This window comes from Thalassophryne amazonica, chromosome 13 (genome assembly GCF_902500255.1).
Source record: "Thalassophryne amazonica chromosome 13, fThaAma1.1, whole genome shotgun sequence".
NCBI classification, from domain to species: Eukaryota; Metazoa; Chordata; class Actinopteri; order Batrachoidiformes; family Batrachoididae; genus Thalassophryne; species Thalassophryne amazonica.
Window position 1 is genome coordinate 6,142,528 of NC_047115.1, and position 23,349 is coordinate 6,165,876.

At 41.3% G+C, this 23,349-nt stretch overlaps 1 protein-coding gene and 1 long non-coding RNA gene across 2 annotated transcripts in view; one reads left to right on the forward strand and one right to left on the reverse strand.

Annotated features, from left to right (window-relative positions):
- Window positions 1-23,349, forward strand: part of kif20ba (kinesin family member 20Ba) — a 128,385-nt gene that overhangs the window by 67,009 nt on the left and 38,027 nt on the right. Inside the window, exon 29 of the mRNA XM_034185056.1 lies at window positions 17,416-17,457. Coding sequence (XP_034040947.1) covers window positions 17,416-17,457 — 42 coding nt within the window. The remainder of the gene's footprint in view (window positions 1-17,415; window positions 17,458-23,349) is intronic.
- Window positions 12,071-22,970, reverse strand: LOC117523504. The gene is made up of 3 exons (XR_004564521.1): window positions 22,857-22,970; window positions 17,084-17,088; window positions 12,071-12,081 (listed from the first exon to the last, which is right to left on the reverse strand). It is a non-coding gene; the product is annotated as an uncharacterized LOC117523504 (long non-coding RNA).

Here is a 23,349-nt window from a genome sequence, read left to right on the forward strand (position 1 = left end):
TTCATCACTGAATATGACTTTCATCCAGTCATCCACAGTCCACGATTGCTTTTCCTTAGCCCATTGTAACCTTGTTTTTTTCTGTTTAGGTGTTAATGATGGCTTTCGTTTAGCTTTTCTGTATGTAAATCCCATTTCCTTTAGGCGGTTTCTTACAGTTCAGTCACAGACGTTGACTCCAGTTTCCTCTCATTCGTTCCTCATTTGTTTTGCTGTGCATTTTCGATTTTTGAGACATATTGCTTTAGGTTTTCTGTCTTGACGCTTTGATGTCTTCCTTGGTCTATCAGTATGTTTGCCTTTAACAACCTTCCCATGTTGTTTGTATTTGGTCCAGAGTTTAGACACAGCTGACTGTGAACAACCGACATCTTTTGCAACATTGCATGATGATTTACCCTCTTTTAAGAGTTTGATAATCCTCTCCTTTGTTTCAATTGACATCTCTCGTGTTGGAGCCATGATTCATGTCAGTCCACTCGGTGCAACAGCTCTCCAAGGTGTGATCACTCCTTTTTAGATGCAGACTAACAAGCAGATCTGATTTGATGCAGGTGTTAGTTCTGGGGATGAAAATTTACAGGGTGATTCCATAATTTATTCCTCAGAATTGAGTGAGTCCATATTTTTTTCCCTCTGCTTGGTCTAAAAAAGTAACCGTTACTGACTGCCACAATTATTTTTCCTGATTTCTTATAGTGTTTCTTAAAGCCAGAAAGTTGCCATTTGAAATGACTTTAGTTTTGTGTCATGTCTGTGATCTGCTTTTTTCTACAAAATTAAACAACTGAATGAACATCCTCCGAGGCCGGTGATTCCATAATTGCCAGGGGTTGTAGTAGCATCTGCTGTTCATGCTACAAACTCAAAACTGTTATGTTCAAACTGCTTTTTATCAATCCTGTGAATCACTAAGCTAGTATTTAGTTGTATAACCACAGTTTTTCATGATTTCTGCACATCTGCGAGGCATTAATTTTGTTTCTTCAGCGTTCAGGCTCCTCTCCTGTGGAACCAGCTCCCAATTCAGATCAGGGAGACAGACACCCTCTCTACTTTTAAGATTAGGCTTAAAACTTTCCTTTTTGCTAAAGCTTATAGTTAGGGCTGGATCAGGTGACCCTGAACCATCCCTTAGTTATGCTGCTATAGATGTAGACTGCTGGGGGGTTCCCATGATGCACTGTTTCTTTCTCTTTTTGCTCTGTATGCACCACTCTGCATTTAATCATTAGTGATCGATCTCTGCTCCCCTCCACAGCATGTCTTTTTCCTGGTTCTCTCCCTCAGCCCCAACCAGTCCCAGCAGAAGACTGCCCCTCCCTGAGCCTGGTTCTGCTGGAGGTTTCTTCCTGTTAAAAGGGAGTTTTTCCTTCCCACTGTAGCCAAGTGCTTGCTCACAGGGGGTCATTTTGACCGTTGGGGTTTTACATAATTATTGTATGGCCTTGCCTTACAATATAAAGCGCCTTGGGGCAACTGTTTGTTGTGATTTGGCGCTATATAAAAAAAATTGATTGATTGATTGATTGGTTTGGAACCAAGATTTTGCTGGTTTACTAGTGTGCTTGGGGTCATTGTCTTGTTGAAACACCCATTTCAAGGACATGTCCTCTTCAGCATAAGGCAACATGACCTCTTCAAGTATTTTGACATATCCAAACTGATCCATGATACCTGGTATGCGATATATAGGCCCAACACCATAGTAGAAGAAACATGCCCATATCATGATGCTTGCACCACCATGCTTCACTGTCTTCACTGTGGCTTGAATTCAGAGTTTGGGGGTCATCTCACAAACTGTCTGTGGCCCTTGGACCCAAAAAGAACAATTTTACTCTCATCAGTCTACAAAATATTCCTCCATTTCTCTTTAGGCCAGTTGATGTGTTCATTGGCAAATTGTAACCTCTTCTGCACTTCTTTTATTAAACAGAGGGACTTTGCGGGGAATTCTTGCAAATAAATTAGCTTCACACAGGCGTCTTCTAACTGTCACAGCACTTACAGGTAACTCCAGACTGTCTTTGATCATCCTGGTGCTGATCAATGGGTGAGCCTTTGCCATTCTGGTTATTCTTCTATCCATTTTGATGTTTTTCTTTTTTCTTCCACACGTCTGTTTTTTTTTTTTTTTGGCCATTTTAAAGCGTTGGAGATCATTGTAGATGAACAGCCTATAATTTTTTGCACCTGCGTATACGTTTTCCCCTCTCCAATCAACTTTTTAATCAAACTACGCTGTTCTTCTGAACAATGTCTTGAACGTCCCATTTTCCTCAGGCTTTCAAAGAGAAAAGCATGTTCAACAGATGCTGGCTTCATCCTTAAATAGGGGACACCTGATTCACACCTGTTTGTTCCACAGAATTGACAAACTCACTGACTGAATGCCACACTACTATTATTGTGAACACCCCCTTTTCTACTTTTTTTTACTAATAGCCCAATTTCATAGCCATAAGAGTGTGCATATCATGAATGCTTGGTCTTGTTGGATTTGTGAGAATCTACTGGTATCTTGTTTCCCATGTAACAATAAGAAATATACTCAAAACCTGGATTAATCTTTTTAGTCACATAACACTACTATTATTCTGAACACTACCTTGTGTGTCTGTGTATATATATGTATATATATATATATATATATATGTATATATATATATATATATAGTGGTGGGCACACTTCCGATAATCCCCTAAACAAAGCTGAACAGTGACAAGCATTTTTAAAATTAGTTCAGCACCCAGCTGTTAAAAGTTTTGTAACAGACGCATAGTTATAACCTTTGCAAACAGAAGAGAAGTGCTTGTATAAAAAGCATCTCAATCCTCTGCAAACAAAGGAAAAACAGCCCCAAAAGGAAAAAGAAAAAAAACATTTCCTTTAAGTAAGTAAGTAAGGTTTATTTATATAACACCTTTCAAGATAGAAATCACAAAGTGCTTCACATAAGAACAGAGAAATTAAAAACAGCAGAAACATAAAACCATAAAAACTAGGTAAAAGCCAGCCTATACAAAAGGTTCTTTAGCTTCACTTTAAATGTTTCAACAGAGTCCACGGAGCGTAGATCCAAAGGCAATGCATTCCACATTTTAGGTGCCACCACCTTGAAAGCACAGTCTCCCCTGGTCTTCAGTCTTGTCCTAGGCACAACCAATAGGCCCAGGTCCGAAGACCTCAGAGACCTACTTGTCACATATGGATGTAATAGCTCGGTGATATAAGATGGCATTTGACCATGCAGAGCTCTAAAAGTCAGTAGTAGAATTTTTAATTGGAGTCTGAAATGGATGGGGAGCCAGTGCAAGGAGGAGAGGATTGGGTTTATATGTGACCTCTTTGATGACCTCGTCAGCAGCCTCGCAGCTGCATTCTGAACCATTTCTAAGCGGTCCAAAGAGGACTTGCTAAGGCTAAAAAATAGAGAGTTACAGTAATCCAAACGTGATGGCACAAATGCATGAATGATCATCTCCATCTCCGCCCGAGACACAATGCTGTGCAGACGGGCAATATTGCGCAAATGGAAAAAACAAGACTGTGCCAGGCGAGTAACATACGCATCAAAATTGAGGGAGTGATCGAACGTAACACCCAAGTTCCTCACTGCTGAGCAAACAAAAGGGGCCAGAGAACCAAGATTCCCAACCACAGTGGGAACAAACTCGTCAGGGGCACAAACAAGGACCTCAGTCTTTGCTATATTTAAGGACAAGTAGTTGGCCGCCATCCAGTCACCAATAACCTCAACACAGTTCTGAAGAGCAGATACCCTAGAGACTGTTTGAGGAGTGAATGAGATGTACAGCTGGATGTCATCCGCATAACAGTGGTAGGAGACATCTTTAAAACTACTCGAGACATGACCAAGTGGGAGCAAATATAGAGCAAACAATATAGGTCCCAGAACAGAACCCTGAGGCACACCACAGGATGGCGTGGCAGAGGAGGACATAAATTTACCAGCAGCAACAGTGAAAGTCCTGTGTGAAAGATAAGACAAAAACCAGTCCAGAGCAGACCCAGAAATGCCCACCCAAGTCCTTAGTCTCTCAACTAAGACTCCATGATCCACTGTGTCAAAAGCTGCAGAGAGATCCAAAAGGACAAGCACAGAATATTCACCTGCATCTCTGCGCATTAAAATATCATTTGAAACTCTGAGAAGGGCAGTTTCTGTAGAGTGCAAGTGGCGTAACCCAGACTGGAATTTATCAAGAATATTATGTTCAGCTAAAACCTCATTAAGCTGTTTGGCCACCACTTTCTCTAAGACTTTGGAAATAAAAGGCAACTTTGAAATTGGTCTAAAATTTTGAAGGAGTGAAGGATCAGCATTAGGCTTTTTTAAAAGAGGGTGAATAACTGCCTGTTTAAAATACTGAGGGACATAGCCGGAAAGCAGTGATCTATTTATTATCAATAAGACAACCGGGCCAATAGAATGGAAAGGAGGTAGGGACAATATCAAGTGGGCAGGAGGAAGGTTTCAATCTGTCCACCAGACCAGTGAGCTCTTTCAGTGATACAGGTTTAAAACTATCCAGAACTGATGGCCGGGTAAGATAGGGAACAGAAGAAGAAAGAGAGGGATTAATATTTGCCCTGATATCACAAATTTTGCTGATAAAAAAGGACAAAAAATTGTCACAGTCTTCATTTGACTGAATGATAGCAGCAGGAGATGAAGGTGTAACAATGTCTCTGAATGTGTCCAACAAAATTTTTGGATTCCGTCAGCTGTTAGAAATTAAAGTGGAAAAATAAGCAGCCCTCGCATCTTTCACCATATTATTAAAAGAGATTTAAAAGCTCCTTTAAATGAAGGAGGTGGACCTGGAGCTTTGTAGATTTCCACAACTGCTCCACTTTCCGACATGATCTCCAAATACTGTCATGTCTGAAGTTTCATAAAGTAAAAATATCAGATATATGTTTTAGTTTTAAAGTAATGTGCTAATTTTTAAGGTTTTGTGAGCACATGCTCTGCCCCGCAGTGCATTTTTGGGTAGGATGATGTAATCTCAGTACGTCACGACAGGACAAATGCATTTCAGACACTCTGTTCAGGCGCCACAGACAACAGCATTAAACTCTAGTGCCTAAAACTCTCTTGAATATATTCTCTGCGTTTATAGATGTTGATTTTTTTTAATTGCGTTTGTTAAATTCCACGGATTTTAAATGTGAGCAGACAGGGATTATCTAGAATTTGTTTTGAAAGCCTCTACTGCCATCTAGCATCTACTGGCCAGTAGTGTTCATGGCAGTGTCTGGGAACCAGTAGATGGCAGTGTTCTACTTATTTTGACCCCAGTTATGTCAGATGATTGTCAAATCAACTGTTTTGCTTTGCAAATGGCTTTTTGTTTTTGTTTTTTTTGCAAATGAAGTTTAAAAACAAAACTGCAAAATAATGATAATAATATTATTACAAGACAGCTCTGCAGTGTTTGCACAGGCACAGTGTGAATGGTTGGATGCTGCTTGTAGCTTTCAGCAGCAGGAAACCCTCACGACGGCCGACAATAATATATCAAACAGGTTTGATTCTCATTCGACCATACGATCGGCGATCAGGAGGTGGTTGTCAGATGTTGACCGCAGCTTGATACTCCATGAACACTACACGATGTAGGACGCACGATTAACCTGAAACTTGGTCCAAAAAATTCCTGCATGAAAAATCATCTCACACACTGTAAAGCATGTTTTACAACACATGCGCACATTCTCTCCACATGCAAAAATTTTTGCAATGACACTTCCAGGGCTCCGTAAAAATGCCTGTTTTTACAAAAAAAAATGGAATATTTTACAAAAGCACATTTAAACACCAACACACGACAGAAGTCACATTAACATGTTGGTTTACATAATGAATGACTGAACCAATCAGTGTTTAGCAGAGGCACGTTTACCCAGAATCCTTTGCGATCTGTCTCTTTGTTACAAAACGTCAGAATTAGTGCATTATTCAACATTAAAAGATATGTTATATTTTAACTTTGTACAAATGACAGAATTGACATTAATGGAGTTATTCTATCGGTATTAATGTTATTTATAAATCAACACCATAACTCAATATGACTTTATTTTTCAAGACCTCCGCATGACCGGAGCTTTGTCATTGACAGAGAGCTGGCTTTACGGCTGTTCTCAGGGTGCCTCTGTGTTGGGAGGGCTTTAATAAACTAGAGCTTCCAGCAAGGGCCGAATGTTGAAATAAAAAAGTGTGGTCTCATTGTCTGGGTCTCGGGGTGTCTCTGTAACTTCCGATACATTTTTGGGTGGTTTATTGTTTTATGTTTTCAGTTATCTCATTATCTGTTATCGAATATATATATATATATATATATATATATATATATATATATATATATATATATATATATATATATAGCCTCCCCGGTAAGGTCTATTCCAGAGTACTGGAGAGGAGAATTCGACCGATGGTCGAACCTCGGATTCAGGAGGAGCAGTGTGGTTTTCGTCCTGGTCGCGGCACACTGGACCAGCTCTACACGCTCCATCAGGTGCTCGAGGGTTCATGGGAGTTCGCCCAACCAGTCCACATGTGTTTTGTGGATCTGGAGAAGGCGTTCGACCGTGTCCCTCGGGGCACCCTGTGGGGAGTGCTCCGGGAGTACGGGGTCCGGGGTCCTTTGCTAAGGGCTATCCGGTCCCTGTACGACCGCAGCAGGAGCTTGGTTCGCATTGCCGGTAGTAAGTCAAACCTGTTTCCAGTGCACGTTGGCCTCCGCCAGGGCTGCCCTTTGTCACCGGTTCTGTTCATTATTTTTATGGACAGAATTTCTAGGCGCAGCCAGGCTGTAGAGGGGGTCTGGTTTGGTAACCACAGAATCTCATCTCTGCTGTTTGCGGACAATGTGGTTCTGTTGGCTTCGTCAAATCAGGACCTTCAGCGTGCACTGGGGCGGTTTGCAGCCGAGTGTGAAGCGTCCGGGATGAAAATCAGCACCTCCATTTCCGAGGCCATGGTTCTCGACCGGAAAATGGTGCTTTGCCCTCTTCAGGTCGGTGGGGTGTCCTTGCCTCAAGTGGAGGAGTTTAAGTATCTTGGGGTCTTGTTCACGAGTGAGGGACGGATGGAGCGTGAGATTGATAGACGAATCGGTGCAGCATCTGCAGTGATGCGGTCGCTGTATCGGACCGTTGTGGTGAAGAGAGAGCTTAGTAGGGGGGCAAAGCTCTCAATTACCGATCGATCTACGTTCCGATCCTCACCTATGGTCATGAGATTTGGCTCATGACCAAAAGAACGAGATCGCGAGTACAAGCGGCCGATATGAGGTTCCTCCGCAGGGTGGCTGGGCGCTCCCTTAGAGATAGGGTGAGGAGCTTGGTCACTCGGGAGGAGCTCGGAGTCGAGTCGCTGTTCCTCCACGTCGAAAGGAGTCAGTTGAGGTGGCTCGGGCATCTTTTCCGGATGCCCCCTGGACGCCTCACTGGAGAGGTGTTCCGGGCACGTCCCACTGGGAGGAGGCCCCGGGGAAGACCCAGGACACGCTGGAGGGACTACATCTCTCGGCTGGCTTGGGAAGGCCTTGGGGTTCCCCTGGAGGAGCTGGGGCAGGTGTGTGTGGATTGGGAGTTCTGGGCGGCTTTGCTTGAGCTGCTGCCCCCGCGACCCGACTCCGGATAAAGCGGAAGAAAATGGATGGATGGATGGGTATATATATATATATATATATATATATATATATATATATATATATATATATATATATATACGTGGTCTATTAGATAATAAACCGACCCTTTTATTTATTTCTTTTTTAACTATATGGATTTGAATGACGTGCGCGCAAATTCGCCAAGTCGTTTCCGTGACGACTCGGCAAGTCTGTGTGCGCCGCCACAGGAAAAACACCTCCGTGTTGAAAACCATTTGTAAAATTCAGGCGGCTTTTGATGGCTTTCAACAAGTGAGTAACTGAGAAATTGTTTAACAGCTTGGGCATGTTCCAACTTGCCCGTTAAGGTTTCCAACGGAGGTGTTTTTCCTGTCGCGACCCCCCGCGGTCGGGTCCAGCCTGACACGCGACTCTGCCCGCACGTTCTTTCATTACAAAATGTCCGTTAACAATGGAATGTCCGAATAAACTCCCCATGCCGACTTCTTCTGAAAGTGCTCTGTTCTCTGACGACTTCCTGCATCAACAGAGCCTGAAATGTGGAAGTTTTCAACTTGAAACGGTGAGACGCTGCCGCCTCGAAGCGCAGATCGCCGTCAGGCACCGTGGGCCGTCCTTACGGCGACACTACCAGACCAAGATCTCTCATCAGCCGTTAAAATGTTTACCGAAAACCAGCTGAATTTATCGAATGGTGTCCACTCAGTTGTGCCTTACAGTTTTGAAAAAATTTTTATCAAACAAAGCAGCAGTCTCTGAGCTATTCCTAAACAATGAAAAAAACAACGAGAGGGTGGGCCACTCCTCACTTAAAGACTGCCCACAGGCGAATGACGTAACCGACAGGCGTGAAAAAACTCTCGCATGCCCACGAGGGTTCAAGCATGTCTGATGTAATCACACGTGATTCAAATCAATCAATCAATCAATCAATTTTTTTTATATAGCGCCAAATCACAACAAACAGTTGCCCCAAGGCGCTTTATATTGTAAGGCAAGGCCATACAATAATTATGTAAAACCCCAACGGTCAAAACGACCCCCTGTGAGCAAGCACTTGGCTACAGTGGGAAGGAAAAACTCCCTTTTAACAGGAAGAAACCTCCAGCAGAACCAGGCTCAGGGAGGGGCAGTCTTCTGCTGGGACTGGTTGGGGCTGAGGGAGAGAACCAGGAAAAAGACATGCTGTGGAGGGGAGCAGAGATCGATCACTAATGATTAAATGCAGAGTGGTGCATACAGAGCAAAAAGAGAAAGAAACAGTGCATCATGGGAACCCCCCAGCAGTCTACGTCTATAGCAGCATAACTAAGGGATGGTTCAGGGTCACCTGATCCAGCCCTAACTATAAGCTTTAGCAAAAAGGAAAGTTTTAAGCCTAATCTTAAAAGTAGAGAGGGTGTCTGTCTCCCTAATCTGAATTGGGAGCTGGTTCCACAGGAGAGGAGCCTGAAAGCTGAAGGCTCTGTCTCCCATTCAACTCTTACAAACCCTAGGAACGACAAGTAAGCCTGCAGTCTGAGAGCGAAGCGCTCTATTGGGGTGATATGGTACTACGAGGTCCCTAAGATAAGATGGGACCTGATTATTCAAAACCTTATAAGTAAGAAGAAGAATTTTAAATTCTATTCTAGAATTAACAGGAAGCCAATGAAGAGAGGCCAATATGGGTGAGATATGCTCTCTCCTTCTAGTCCCCGTCAGTACTCTAGCTGCAGCATTTTGAATTAACTGAAGGCTTTTTATGGAACTTTTAGGACAACCTGATAATAATGAATTACAATAGTCCAGCCTAGAGGAAATAAATGCATGAATTAGTTTTTCAGCATCACTCTGAGACAAGACCTTTCTGATTTTAGAGATATTGCGTAAATGCAAAAAAGCAGTCCTACATATTTGTTTAATATGCGCTTTGAATGACATATCCTGATCAAAAATGACTCCAAGATTTCTCACAGTATTACTAGAGGTCAGGGTAATGCCATCCAGAGTAAGGATCTGGTTAGACACCATGTTTCTAAGATTTGTGGGGCCAAGTACAATAACTTCAGTTTTATCTGAGTTTAAAAGCAGGAAATTAGAGGTCATCCATGTCTTTATGTCTGTAAGACAATCCTGCAGTTTAGCTAATTGGTGTGTGTCCTCTGGCTTCATGGATAGATAAAGCTGGGTATCATCTGCGTAACAATGAAAATTTAAGCAATACCGTCTAATAATACTGCCTAAGGGAAGCATGTATAAAGTGAATAAAATTGGTCCTAGCACAGAACCTTGTGGAACTCCATAATTAACTTTAGTCTGTGAAGAAGATTCCCCATTTACATGAACAAATTGTAATCTATTAGACAAATATGATTCAAACCACCGCAGCGCAGTGCCTTTAATACCTATGGCATGCTCTAATCTCTGTAATAAAATTTTATGGTCAACAGTATCAAAAGCAGCACTGAGGTCTAACAGAACAAGCACAGAGATGAGTCCACTGTCCGAGGCCATAAGAAGATCATTTGTAACCTTCACTAATGCTGTTTCTGTACTATGATGAATTCTAAAACCTGACTGAAACTCTTCAAATAGACCATTCCTCTGCAGATGATCAGTTAGCTGTTTTACAACTACCCTTTCAAGAATTTTTGAGAGAAAAGGAAGGTTGGAGATTGGCCTATAATTAGCTAAGATAGCTGGGTCAAGTGATGGCTTTTTAAGTAATGGTTTAATTACTGCCACCTTAAAAGCCTGTGGTACATAGCCAACTAACAAAGATAGATTGATCATATTTAAGATCGAAGCATTAAATAATGGTAGGGCTTCCTTGAGCAGCCTGGTAGGACTGGGGTCTAATAAACATGTTGATGGTTTGGATGAAGTAACTAATGAAAATAACTCAGAACAATCGGAGAGAAAGAGTCTAACCAAATACCGGCATCACTGAAAGCAGCCAAAGATAACGATACGTCTTTGGGATGGTTATGAGTAATTTTTTCTCTAATAGTTAAAATTTTGTTAGCAAAGAAAGTCATGAAGTCATTACTAGTTAAAGTTAATGGAATACTCAGCTCAATAGAGCTCTGACTCTTTGTCAGCCTGGCTACAGTGCTGAAAAGAAACCTGGGGTTGTTCTTATTTTCTTCAATTAGTGATGTGTAGAAAGATGTCCTAGCTTTACGGAGTCCTTTTTTATAGAGCAACAGACTCTTTTTCCAGGCTAAGTGAAGATCTTCTAAATTAGTGAGACGCCATTTCCTCTCCAACTTACGGGTTATCTGCTTTAAGCTACGAGTTTGTGAGTTATACCACGGAGTCAGGCACTTCTGATTTAAAGCTCTCTTTTTCAGAGGAGCTACAGCATCCAAAGTTGTCTTCAATGAGGATGTAAAACTATTGACGAGATACTCTATCTCACTTACAGAGTTTAGGTAGCTACTCTGCACTGTGTTGGTATATGGCATTAGAGAACATAAAGAAGGAATCATATCCTTAAACCTAGTTACAGCGCTTTCTGAAAGACTTCTAGTGTAATGAAACTTATTCCCCACTGCTGGGTAGTCCATCAGAGTAAATGTAAATGTTATTAAGAAATGATCAGACAGAAGGGAGTTTTCAGGGAATACTGTTAAGTCTTCTATTTCCATACCATAAGTCAGAACAAGATCTAAGATATGATTAAAGTGGTGGGTGGACTCATTTACATTTTGAGCAAAGCCAATAGAGTCTAATAATAGATTAAATGCAGTGTTGAGGCTGTCATTCTCAGCATCTGTGTGGATGTCAAAATCGCCCACTATAATTATCTTATCTGAGCTAAGCACTAAGTCAGACAAAAGGTCTGAAAATTCACAGAGAAACTCACAGTAACGACCAGGTGGACGATAGATAATAACAAATAAAACTGGTTTTTGGGACTTCCAATTTGGATGCACAAGACTAAGAGTCAAGCTTTCAAATGAATTAAAGCTCTGTCTGGGTTTTTGATTAATTAATAAGCTGGAATGGAAGATTGCTGCTAATCCTCCGCCCCGGCCCGTGCTACGAGCATTCTGACAGTTAGTGTGACTCGGGGGTGTTGACTCATTTAAACTAACATATTCATCCTGCTGTAACCAGGTTTCTGTAAGGCAGAATAAATCAATATGTTGATCAATTATTATATCATTTACCAACAGGGACTTAGAAGAGAGAGACCTAATGTTTAATAGACCACATTTAACTGTTTTAGTCTGTGGTGCAGTTGAAGGTGCTATATTATTTTTTCTTTTTGAATTTTTATGCTTAAATAGATTTTTGCTGGTTATTGGTAGTCTTGGAGCAGGCACCGTCTCTACGGGGATGGGGTAATGAGGGGATGGCAGGGGGAGAGAAGCTGCAGAGAGGTGTGTAAGACTACAACTCTGCTTCCTGGTCCCAACCCTGGATAGTCACGGTTTGGAGGATTTAAGAAAATTGGCCAGATTTCTAGAAATGAGAGCTGCTCCATCCAAAGTGGGATGGATGCCGTCTCTCCTAACAAGACCAGGTTTTCCCCAGAAGCTTTGCCAATTATCTATGAAGCCCACCTCATTTTTTGGACACCACTCAGACAGACAGCAATTCAAGGAGAACATGCGGCTAAACATGTCACTCCCGGTCTGATTGGGGAGGGGCCCAGAGAAAACTACAGAGTCCGACATTGTTTTTGCAAAGTTACACACCGATTTAATGTTAATTTTAGTGACCTCCGATTGGCGTAACCGGGTGTCATTACTGCCGACGTGAATTACAATCTTACCAAATTTACGCTTAGCCTTAGCCAGCAGTTTCAAATTTCCTTCAATGTCGCCTGCTCTGGCCCCCGGAAGACAATTGACTATGGTTGCTGGTGTCGCTAACTTCACATTTCGGAAAACAGAGTCGCCAATAACCAGAGTTTGATCCTCGGCGGGTGTGTCGTCGAGTGGGGAAAAACGGTTAGAGATGTGAACGGGTTGGCGGTGTACACAGGGCTTCTGTTTAGGGCTACGCTTCCTCCTCACAGTCACCCAGTCAGCCTGCTTTCCATATGGTTTTTGAAAAAAATAATAAGGTCGGATACTTTTCTAATAGACCTCGTGTATATGTATATATATGTATATATGTGTGTATATATATATGTATATATGTGTGTATATATCGTGTCACCTACACTTTCTGCTTGCTCCCCCTTCCCTAGTCACGTAGCACTACTATTATTCTGAACACTACTGTAAATACACAAGTTCTCCTTTCTTCTTGCTCGATGTGCAGGCCAGGGGTGTAGCTAGATGGAAAGAGAACCCATTACCCCCCTCAAACACCCTTATAGTAAAGTTGCACTAATGGAGACATTTTTTTTTTGCATATACTGCTTCTACTATATGACAACTACCACTAATAGTAGTTGTTGTATTGTAGTAGTTTTAACAACTAAAACATTTTATCAGTATTAATCTGTACCTTAGTTTTATTACAATGCTGCGCTAAGTGGAACAGATGAGCTATATAAAAATATGTTGATGTAATGTAACTTCTGTGCAACTAAAGTGTAATGTGGAGCAGTTTTTTAAATTATTGTTTATCTATTTGGCAATCTTTCACCTCGGGTATAACTGGGTCTGTTTGGGGTACTTGCTTAAAACTCAGATCAGTTAGTTTTAGGGAAACAATATGAAAATGAATAAGGCTCTAGGGGTTATTATTTTTACCAAACAAACATGTAGGTCGTGATGTCAAATTGGGATAAAGGCAAAAAAAAAAAAGTCTGAGCGCCTTCTCTATCCCTTGTCAGCAGTAACAGTTGTGCAAATGCTAAGTACTTTCTTTTGGCTTCTCTGTGTCTGCTTGATCAGACAAACTGTGTCCAGTTTGTCTAATTTGGATCCACATGTTGATTTGGCACGTTTTACGGTGGAGGAAACTTCCCAACACAACACCACACGAACCAGTTGTGGCGCCGCGCCGCCTGTGAAAATGCTAACGGAGTTATGTGGACTATTGTTGTCTTCGGTCATCTTATTTGCCATTTTATGCCTCAGAATAAGCTACTAAAGACATACCAACTCTGTAATTCTCGGTTTCCAAGTGGAAATTCCAACTTTAATGGTTTTGAAAATAGGAAAACTGAAGAAGTCCAGAAATTGTTTTGCACGTTTCAGGAAATATGTGAACATTTTCTGACTCTTAAAGATGTGAGAAACAGAAATGGTGATAAAGTCACATGTGCATACAGCAGAGAAGCCACACATGGTGCGCCGTAAAAATGCACATATGAATAAAATACAAAGACACAAGCAGCAGTGAGGGAGACATCATGAGACGCAGTGTCCCATTGAGAGGAACACAGGGTCAGGTGTAGTTCAGCTGCTGCATCGCTCTTCATCTGTCACCATCTGTTTTCAGCACCTTGGAGAGAGAATGTTCTCCGCTTTCTGTCTCAGACAAACGTGTCTGCATTGGAGTAAATGTCAAATAAAAGCATTGTGATGAGGAGCATAAAGGAGCACCAAGACGAGAACATCACGTTATAACTCCTTCTGATCAGCGCTAATACAGAACAGAGAAAAGGAGGTGGGACTCATCGGAAATCAACAGGGCTGAGATCCAAATCATTTATAAGTCACAGGTTTTTTTGTTGCTTTTGTTTTTGTTTTTTTAACTATTTTGGGAGGTCCCATGAGTTATACCACAGTGCAACTTTAATGCTGGTGAATCACACATTTATTATTATTATTGCTGCTGTATTCGCCAGATCTATTCTGCGTTGTGCACAACTACAAACCCGCGGCTGTATAGAAACAGGCTTGTCCTTTTAAGTGTCCATCAGTTTCTTCTCTGCTGTTTCTCGGACTGAAAAACTAGATTATCGTCTCATGTCCAGATTTCATCTTATTGCACTCCAGAGCTGTCTGGTTGTCCCATGTGACTGTAACTTTAAGGCCCCTCCTTGCTCGTGTGATCCTTCCAGTTGCAGGTGTGTGTGTGTGTGTGTGTGTGTGTGTGTGTGTGTGTGTGTGTGTGTGTGTGTGTGTGTGTGTGTGTGTGTGTGTGTGTGTGTGTGTGTGTGTGTGTGTGTGTGTTTAAGGAAGTCTCACAAAGATGGTGGTGTGTTTAACCAGGCACGGCTAATGCTGCAGTGTGTCGGACGGTGTGCCAGAATCACGTGTTTGGTGACTAGTTGACATCAAGCTGAAAGTATCATTACAGAGCAGTAAAGTGGACAGATGGACTCTTCTGTGCGTCTCCTGCATCGATTGCCGTGTCAGCCCTGACGGCTATAAAAATGAAGCGCCACACTTTAGTCTTCTGAGACAGCGACGATTGTGCCGTATTGCTTTAAGTTGTCAGCTTAAATGCACTTGATGTAAATCATGGTGTCCACAAGCTGCTGGACATCATGTGTGTTTGACCCGCATGGAACATCTCTCATCCGTTCGCTCAATCTTTCTGTCGGAACCCGTCTGGCTGTCAGCGGGATCTTGGCCTATCCTTGATCCAGCGGAGAGCAGGAGCATGTTCAGCTCTGATTAATTGGACGGGTCACAGTAGAACCTGAGACGGGTCAGGGACACAGGGAGAGGACATCAGGATGCAGAGGTCCTCTCAGCCTTCAGCTGCACTCACACGTTTACATTCTCCACGACTTTGGTCTGACAACACATCCATCTCTGTCTAACTTGTTGGGTTTTTATTTATTACCTCCACCACAATTTTTTTTTTTTAACCTTGCTTTGTTTTTGTGTGGACGAGATCTCTCACCGAGTCAAAGATGAAAGAATTTTAGTCACATTTAGTAGTGCAACTTAAAGGAGAAGAGACAGGAAGTATTAAGACAGCTGCAGCGATTAATCAACAGCTATTTGTGATAATACTATGTAACAAATTTTTATTTTTGTTTTGTTTCTGGGTACACAGTGTGTTTTCCTAACCTGTTATGCCTTAAATAAATAGAAAATAGCTGTTATTCCACAGAAACTTTGCTTCTGTGATCATGACAATGATATTTTGAAATTGTCTGTTTTCAAGAATATTCTCGATTTGCCTTCACTACTACTGAGTAGTCTTCTAGAATATTCTTTAACTGCTAGAACTGTCCAGAATTTTCTAGAAGTTTCCAGAATTATCTAGACATTTCAAGAAACTTTTAGAGCTTTCTAGAATGTAAAAAATAAAATAAAATCAAAGTTTGTGCTGAATGTAGTCATTTTTCCATAGACTTTAGACATAAGCAGTTGAAATATATAACACTTAGAAGCCATGAACAAAAATTGTTACATAGTGTAATCAATTGTTGCCTTATTTTTTATTTATTTATTTGCTTACATGTTACTGTCATAACTGCATGTTATCAGCGCCAATGGAATGCAAAAACTGCATTTCAGCAGCGCTGACGGAATGCTGGAATGGCATTTTAATGGCACCAGCATATATCTATTCATAATAGGTACTTTTAAAATAAGAGTCAATATTTGAGCATTACGGAGTATCTGTATTGATCAAAAGTTAAGCATTCTTCGTTTTGCAGTCATCATGTTGGGTGCTCGGCCGTAAGTCTGACTCATTTCTGGTGGAGGTTGGCCTCTGCCAGTGCTGCGCCTTGTCACAATCTTGTTTGTGATATTCGTGGACAGGATATCAAGGCGTAGTCGGGGGGAGGAGGGTCTCATCACTGCTTTTTGCAGATGATGTGATCCTGTTGGCTTCATTGGCCGGTGACCTCCAACACTCACTGGATCAATTCAGCCGAGTGTGAAGCGGCTGGGATGAGGATCAGCACCTCTAAATTTGAGGCCATGGTTCTCAGCAGGAAACCAATGGATTGCCTACTCCGGGTAAGGAATGTGGTCTTGCCCAAAGTGAAGGAGTTCAAGTACCTTGGGGAGAATCGGCACAGCAGGGGCGGTGTTGCATTCGCTCTACCGTACTGTTGTGACGAAAAAAGCGAAGCTCCTAATCTACTGGTCAGTCTTCGTTCCTGTGGTCATGATTGTTTGGTCATGACCAAAAGAACTAGGTTGCGGGTCCAAGCAGCCGAAATGGGCCCTCCTTAGGATGGTGGCTGGTGTCTCCCTTAGAGACGAGGTGAGAAGCTCAGTCATATGAGAAGCTCAGTCGTCTGGGGGGAGCTCTGAGTAGAGCCGCTGCTCCTTCAGGTTGAAAGAAGCCAGCTGAGGTGGTTTGGCCATCTGGTAAGGATGACCCTGGGGGCCTCCTTAGGGAGGTGTTCCAAGACCCAGGACTAGGTGGAAAGATTATATCTCCACACTGACCTGGGAACATCTCGGAATCCCCCAGTCAGAGGTGGTCAATGTGGCCTGGGAAAGGGAAGTCTGAGGTCTCCTGCTGGAGCTGTTGCCCCCGTGACCCGATCCCAGATAAACGGTTGAAAGTGAGTGAGTGAGCGACGTCTGAAAGAATGCACATACACTCACCAATTGCCTCACTTATTTGCTCACTCAGATTACTGACCTGCAACTCATACTACACATGTGGACTATTGTACACTGACATGAAAGAAACGTTTTTATCTTTAATACTCAAAGCTTTCTGTCTAATAGCAACAGTTTTTCATTGTTATAAATACTTAAAAGTGTTAGAAAAGCTTAAATTACATTGGTCACTGTTTCAAAAAATCAGTTTTAATGTTCTGTCTTATTTGTAAGATGGTTTGTGCCATGATGTCATCTCCACACTGGTTATTTCACATAACACTCCTAAACTACAGTCCATAACCAAGTTGTGTCTTTTCTGTAGACCTACATTTTTAGGAGGCGTAAAGGGCAAACAGCACAAGAGGTACTTGTTTTCTTTTAATAAATTCCATCACTGTTTCATCTTCCTTCGAAGTTTAGGAGCAGTTTTAGAAACATTCATCTTCACTTTCATCACCATCATCCTCATCTTGATGTCATTTTGTCTCTTCTTCACCCAGCAACCACTGATTTCTTGGTGTGTTTGACTGAAGATGACTGTTGTTGTTTTATAATACAAACAGGATGATGTATGCTGTTCTTGAATTGTGTATTATGCCATTTTTATTTTCTATTTGGATTTCATTCCAGTGATATGAAGTCAAAGCTGAAGTTATATTCAAAGTAACGGGTGACCTGCAGTTGGTTTGATAGTATATCAGTATATTTTTTTAACATGCTTAATTAAATCATTGCTCAACAGTTCCAAATAACAGGAGAAAAATGATCACACATGGTTGAACACCTTTTGTGTTTGAGTATATAATTTAAAATGTAATAAAAAAAAGTAGGCCTTTCCATATGGTCATATTTACTATTAGCTCTTCAGAAAATGTACCATATCTTTGTCGGGTTATGACATGACTTATATCGGGATCTGGGGTATTGGTCCTATTGCCCAGACATATTTGGATAATTGGATGTTGAATGGGTTAGAACTGCGAAAACAAAAAAGTAAATCCCATAAAAAGCAACACTGGAGAGATGTACAAACTGTTGTGACTACAGAGGAGCGAAACCACATGTTTTCACATTTATTTTCCAGTTGTTGTTGTGTAGATGCTTTATACTGTAGGGGCAAGTGAAACTGCACTCTCCAAACATTATTGCAGTATGTAAATGTTACATTGCCACCCAGTGGACACCTGAACATCTGTACTGCTATAAAAGAGAACGACCGTGCAGATGGAGAATTAAAATCCAGCCTCAGTGTTTGGTAAATGATCCTGTGTGTGGAGCTGCTGAGCGAGAGTCTGAAGAACATCAGACAGCAGATGTAGGTCAGGTTAAGTGGATGATGAGCACACTTACCTTCAGCTCCAATGAGCTTTTACCCTTGAACAGCTTGTTTTACCTCCAGTTATGTTGTCACAGGCTGGCAATAGGAATGAACCTTCACAGAGAAAGACATGATGTTCATCCATCCTTCTGTATCTGCTGTGCTGAGCTCTTACAGATGTGATCTGCCTCCCACACACACACACACACACACACACACACACACACACACACACACACACACACACACACACACACACACACACACACACACACACACACACACACACACAATAAATCAGTGTTTTTACAGATTGTTTGTTGGACCGTTCAGTATTTTTCCATTCTATGAAGCACACAATCCGATTAGTGCTCCAAACTAAGGGAATGACTCGTTTTAAGGTGACGTCCAAGAGTTGTTTGTGCACATCCTCCAAGACATGGAAGTATTACAGCCACTGTAGGAATCCCGTGTTAGTAAATGGACTGCATTTATATTGCGCTTTTCCATCTGCGTCAGGGTGCTCAAAGCGCTTTACAATAATGCCTCATATTCACCCCAATGTCAGGGTGCTCAAAGTGCTTTACAATAATGCCTCACATTCACCCCAATGTCAGGGTGCTGCCATACAACGTACTCACTACACACCGGGAGCAACTAGGGGATTAAGGACCTTGCCCAAGGGCCCTTAGTGATTTTCTGGTCAGGCTGGGATTTGAACCAGTTTTAACCACGAGACCGTCACCTCCCCAAAGCAGAGTCTGTTTTCCATGTGTTTCAGATAAGAGTCAGTGACACTTGAGTGAGCACTGCCCACAAAGCGAGACTGGTAATAAATTGGTGATAAATTGTTCAACTGTCTGTCTGAGCACCACGTCGTCTGCTATAAATGACGCTAACCCGAGACTCATTAGATCACATCCAAAAGGCATTAGACCACAACAAAACTGAATGAGGTACATTAATACAGATTTGATCTGTTGTATGATGATTTTTATGTGTGTGTCTCAGTGCCTCTGTGCTGTGCAGCATTTGTTTTAGCCAGAAACAGCTAAACCAAAAAAAAACACTGAAGACACAGAAGGATAAAAAGTCAAAACATTATTTTGGAGGTCACTGGGACAAGACTTGTGGGCCGCATTAGGTTTTTAATCAGTAAAAAGGAGTTTTGTTCCATCCTGGGGGAATTTTGTGGCATGTACAGGAAATTGCATGAAATGAGAAATAGAATAGAAGCTGCTGAGGAAGTAAATTCTTTCCTCCTGATCCCAGACAAAGAGTCGGTGATGAGTCATAATTTTATTTTATTTTTTTATCCTGGTGCTTGTTTCTTTATTTCATTGTCGTAACAAACCCTCCCAAAAGAAGACACTGGCAGGCTGGGTTCCACTGCTGCAAAATGTTAGTCTTAGAACGTCACTTACTTCGGAATTACAGAACAACAATTTGATTAAAAAACACAGACATCGTTTTGGATAATGGTTTCCCTTTCCTTGATTCAACTTCTTACATAATGACGCTGCAGCTGAATGGCAAACTTGTGTCTGAATTTTTATAGCAGCACTTAATACTGTCAAAACACTTCTTGCTCTTTCCGCTGCAAATTGAAGCTAATATACGAATCTTAAAAAAAAAAAAAAGTCCTGACTGGTTGATTTGTTCGCTACAATGTAATGACCATTTCAAATGTCAGCAAGTTAGTTTTAAAGTTGTGGCCACAGCTACAGCACATTTCTGCACAACAGTGTTCCAACACTCTGCGGGCCTACAACACAACCCAGTAGCGCCATCTGGTGATCAATAATTTATTGCAGTACAACTACGAGAGGTTTCATTGAATCAAACAACAAAACAAAAAAAATCTTAACACAAAATTCTTGATGTTTTTGTGGAACTTTGTTTCTGATTTTGGCAGAAATGCCGTGCAGCACTACGGAAATTCCACGACATCTTGTGTGTTAGAGCCAAAGAAAGTAAATATATGATACAATACAGATAACTGACAACCAATTTCAGAGCCAAATGCCTCCCCCCTGCTGGTGGTTCCTCAGTCTAGACTGAAAACCAAAGAGGACTGAGCATTCAAGGTTGTGGTCCTCAAGCTGTGAAGATGTCTCCCTGTAAAGCCAGAGGTTAGTGAACACTGTGGAAACAGCTTAAAAAGAAACTTAAGACCCTCTTGTGCAGCCTTGTCTTTATTTGGTTCTATAAGACTAAGCTCTGGACCTTAGCTGCCCCATGAGCAAGCACATTAGCAACAGTGGCAACAGAAATCTCCATTTTAATAGCAAGAAAACACAATCAGACCACTGAAATAGCCATCTGCTTTTGTCGATAATATCCAGACAGGATTGAAACAGACATACTAGTTCATGAGTTGAAGCTAATTATGACCTAATCAGTATCGCTTAAGGAGACTAAGCAACACTTACAACCCAGCGTGAGTATAACATGACCTACACAAAACTGTATGGTGGCCATCCCAGGGTGGTAGCTATAGCCAGTTAGGGATCAGTAAAGAATAACACAGGGTGTCAAAATTTAAAGTGCTCCAATCATATAGTAAAGTGTACCACATTATTTGTCTGAGCATAAAGATTTCAAAAAGGTACAGTTTGGAAACACTACAATCAGGCAAATAATGTGGTAGGGGAAACCGGGCACAGTGATCAGAAATGTTGTTTTGTGGCAGCATAAACACATTACGCACAGGTTTAGGTCATTCTATTGTGGATTTAATACAGCAAGTTATTGTGTATAGGGCTGTGTTATTTATTTCTCCCCAAGTGTAATTTACAGATGTTTAAAATCGATTTTAAAATTTTTGATTCGCTGTGCCCTGGACACTAATTCATGGGGCACACTGAATCAACTTAGAATATAATGAAAAAACACATGATTATAAAGATTTCTTCAAAATGATTAAATATATGCTGATGCATATACAAACTATAATCCAGCAAACCAGCTATGTAATGTGTGAGTGTCCACTTAGTTTTACCCTTAATGTATCCAAAAACAAAACACTAATTTATAAGGGGGATGTCTTTATGCATAAAAATATGGCATAATTCCTGCAAATATACAGGTGCTGGTCATATCATTAGAATATCATGAGAAAGTTTTTTTTTTTTTTATTCAGTAATTCCATTCAAAAAGTAAACTACTGATAGATTTCAAGTGTCTATTTCTTTTAATTTTGATAATTATAACTGACAACTAATGAAAATCCCAAATTCAGTATCTCAGAAATTAGAATATTAAGATCAATACAAAAAAAAGGATTTTTAGAAATGTTGGCCAACTGAAAGTATGAACATGAAAAGTACGAACATGTACAACACTCAGTATGTAGTTGTGGCTCCTTTTGCCTGAATTCCTGCAGCAATGCTGCGTGGCATGGAGTCAATCAGGCTGTGACACTGCTCAGGTGGTATGAGAGCCCAGGTTGCTCTGATAGTGGCATTCAGCTCTTCTGCATTGTTGGGTCTGCCATGTTGCATCTTCCTCTTCACAATACCCCATAGATTTTCTATGGGGTTAAGGTCAGACAAGTTTGCTGGCCAATTAAGAACAGGGATACCATGGTCCTTAAACCAGGTACTGATAGCTTTGGCACTGCGTACAGGTGCCAAGTCCTGTTGGCAAATGAAATCTGCATCTCCATAAAGTTGGTCAGCAGCAGGAAGCATGAAGTGCTCTACAACTTCCTGGTAGACGGCTGCGTTGACTTTGGACCTCAGAAAACACAGTGGACCAACACCAGCAGATAGCATGGCACCCAAACCATCACTGACTGTGGAAACTTTACACTGGACCTCAAGCAACGTGGATTCTGTGCCTCTCCTCTCTTCTGCCAGACTCTGGCACCTTGATTTCCAAAGGAAATGCAAAATTTACTTTCATCAGAGAACATAATTTTGGACCACTCAGCAGCAGTCCAGTCCTTTTTGTCTTTAGACCAGGCAAGACGTCAAGTCAGCAGTCTTCCCCATGATTGTGTAGCCTACAGAACTAGACTGAGAGACCAGTTAAGGCCTTTGCAGGTGTTTGGAGTTAATTAGCTGATTAGAGTCTGACACCAAGTGTCTTCAATATTCAGCCTTTTCACAATATACTAATTTTCTGAGATACTGAATTTGGGATTTTCATTAGTTGTCAGTTATATTAATCAAAATTAAACAAAACAAAATAATAAACACTTGAAATATATCAGTCTGTGTGGAATGAATGTATACATTATAAAAGTTTCACTTTTTGAATGGAATTACTGAAATAAATCAACTTTTTCATGATATTCTAATAATATGACCAGCACCTGTATATGTAGTTTTGCAGATATACGTAGCTACTGATTCACCATGCCCCGGTTTCCCCTTTACTTTTTAATACGATTGAACCCTTTTAAGTTTTAACCCTTTCATTGACCCAGCTATAACTGCCACCCTGGGATGGCCACCATACATTTTTGTGTAGTCCATGGTATACTGAGACTGGATTGAAAATATTGTTTAGTGCCCTTAAGTGGTACTAAAACCTTCTTGGTCCATGGACACAATTGTAAGCTGAAGCAACCAGGTCATCCTCATAGTGCACATTCAGTTTATTTGCACAGTGCCAAGTTGTCCCCAAGGTGCAGAGAAACGATCGGGTAATGAATATAGAACCATAAAGTCCCAAAGAAGCTGTTTGTGCTGTCTGTGTCTGACAGTGAAGCCACATCTTATCTGCAGGCAGTAACCCGGCGTTGAATAGAAAAACTAACTCTGGCTATCAGCGCTCTGCTTGTTTCACTTTTGATCGCGCATTATGCAGCTTATCGCATAAAGAAGAATCCCAGAAAATAAACTGATTCAACTGTCACTCTCGTCTTTTCGTCTGTGCCATCTCATTTTTCTCTTTGCACCTTTGTGTTGTTGAAACTCGTTCGTCCCACTC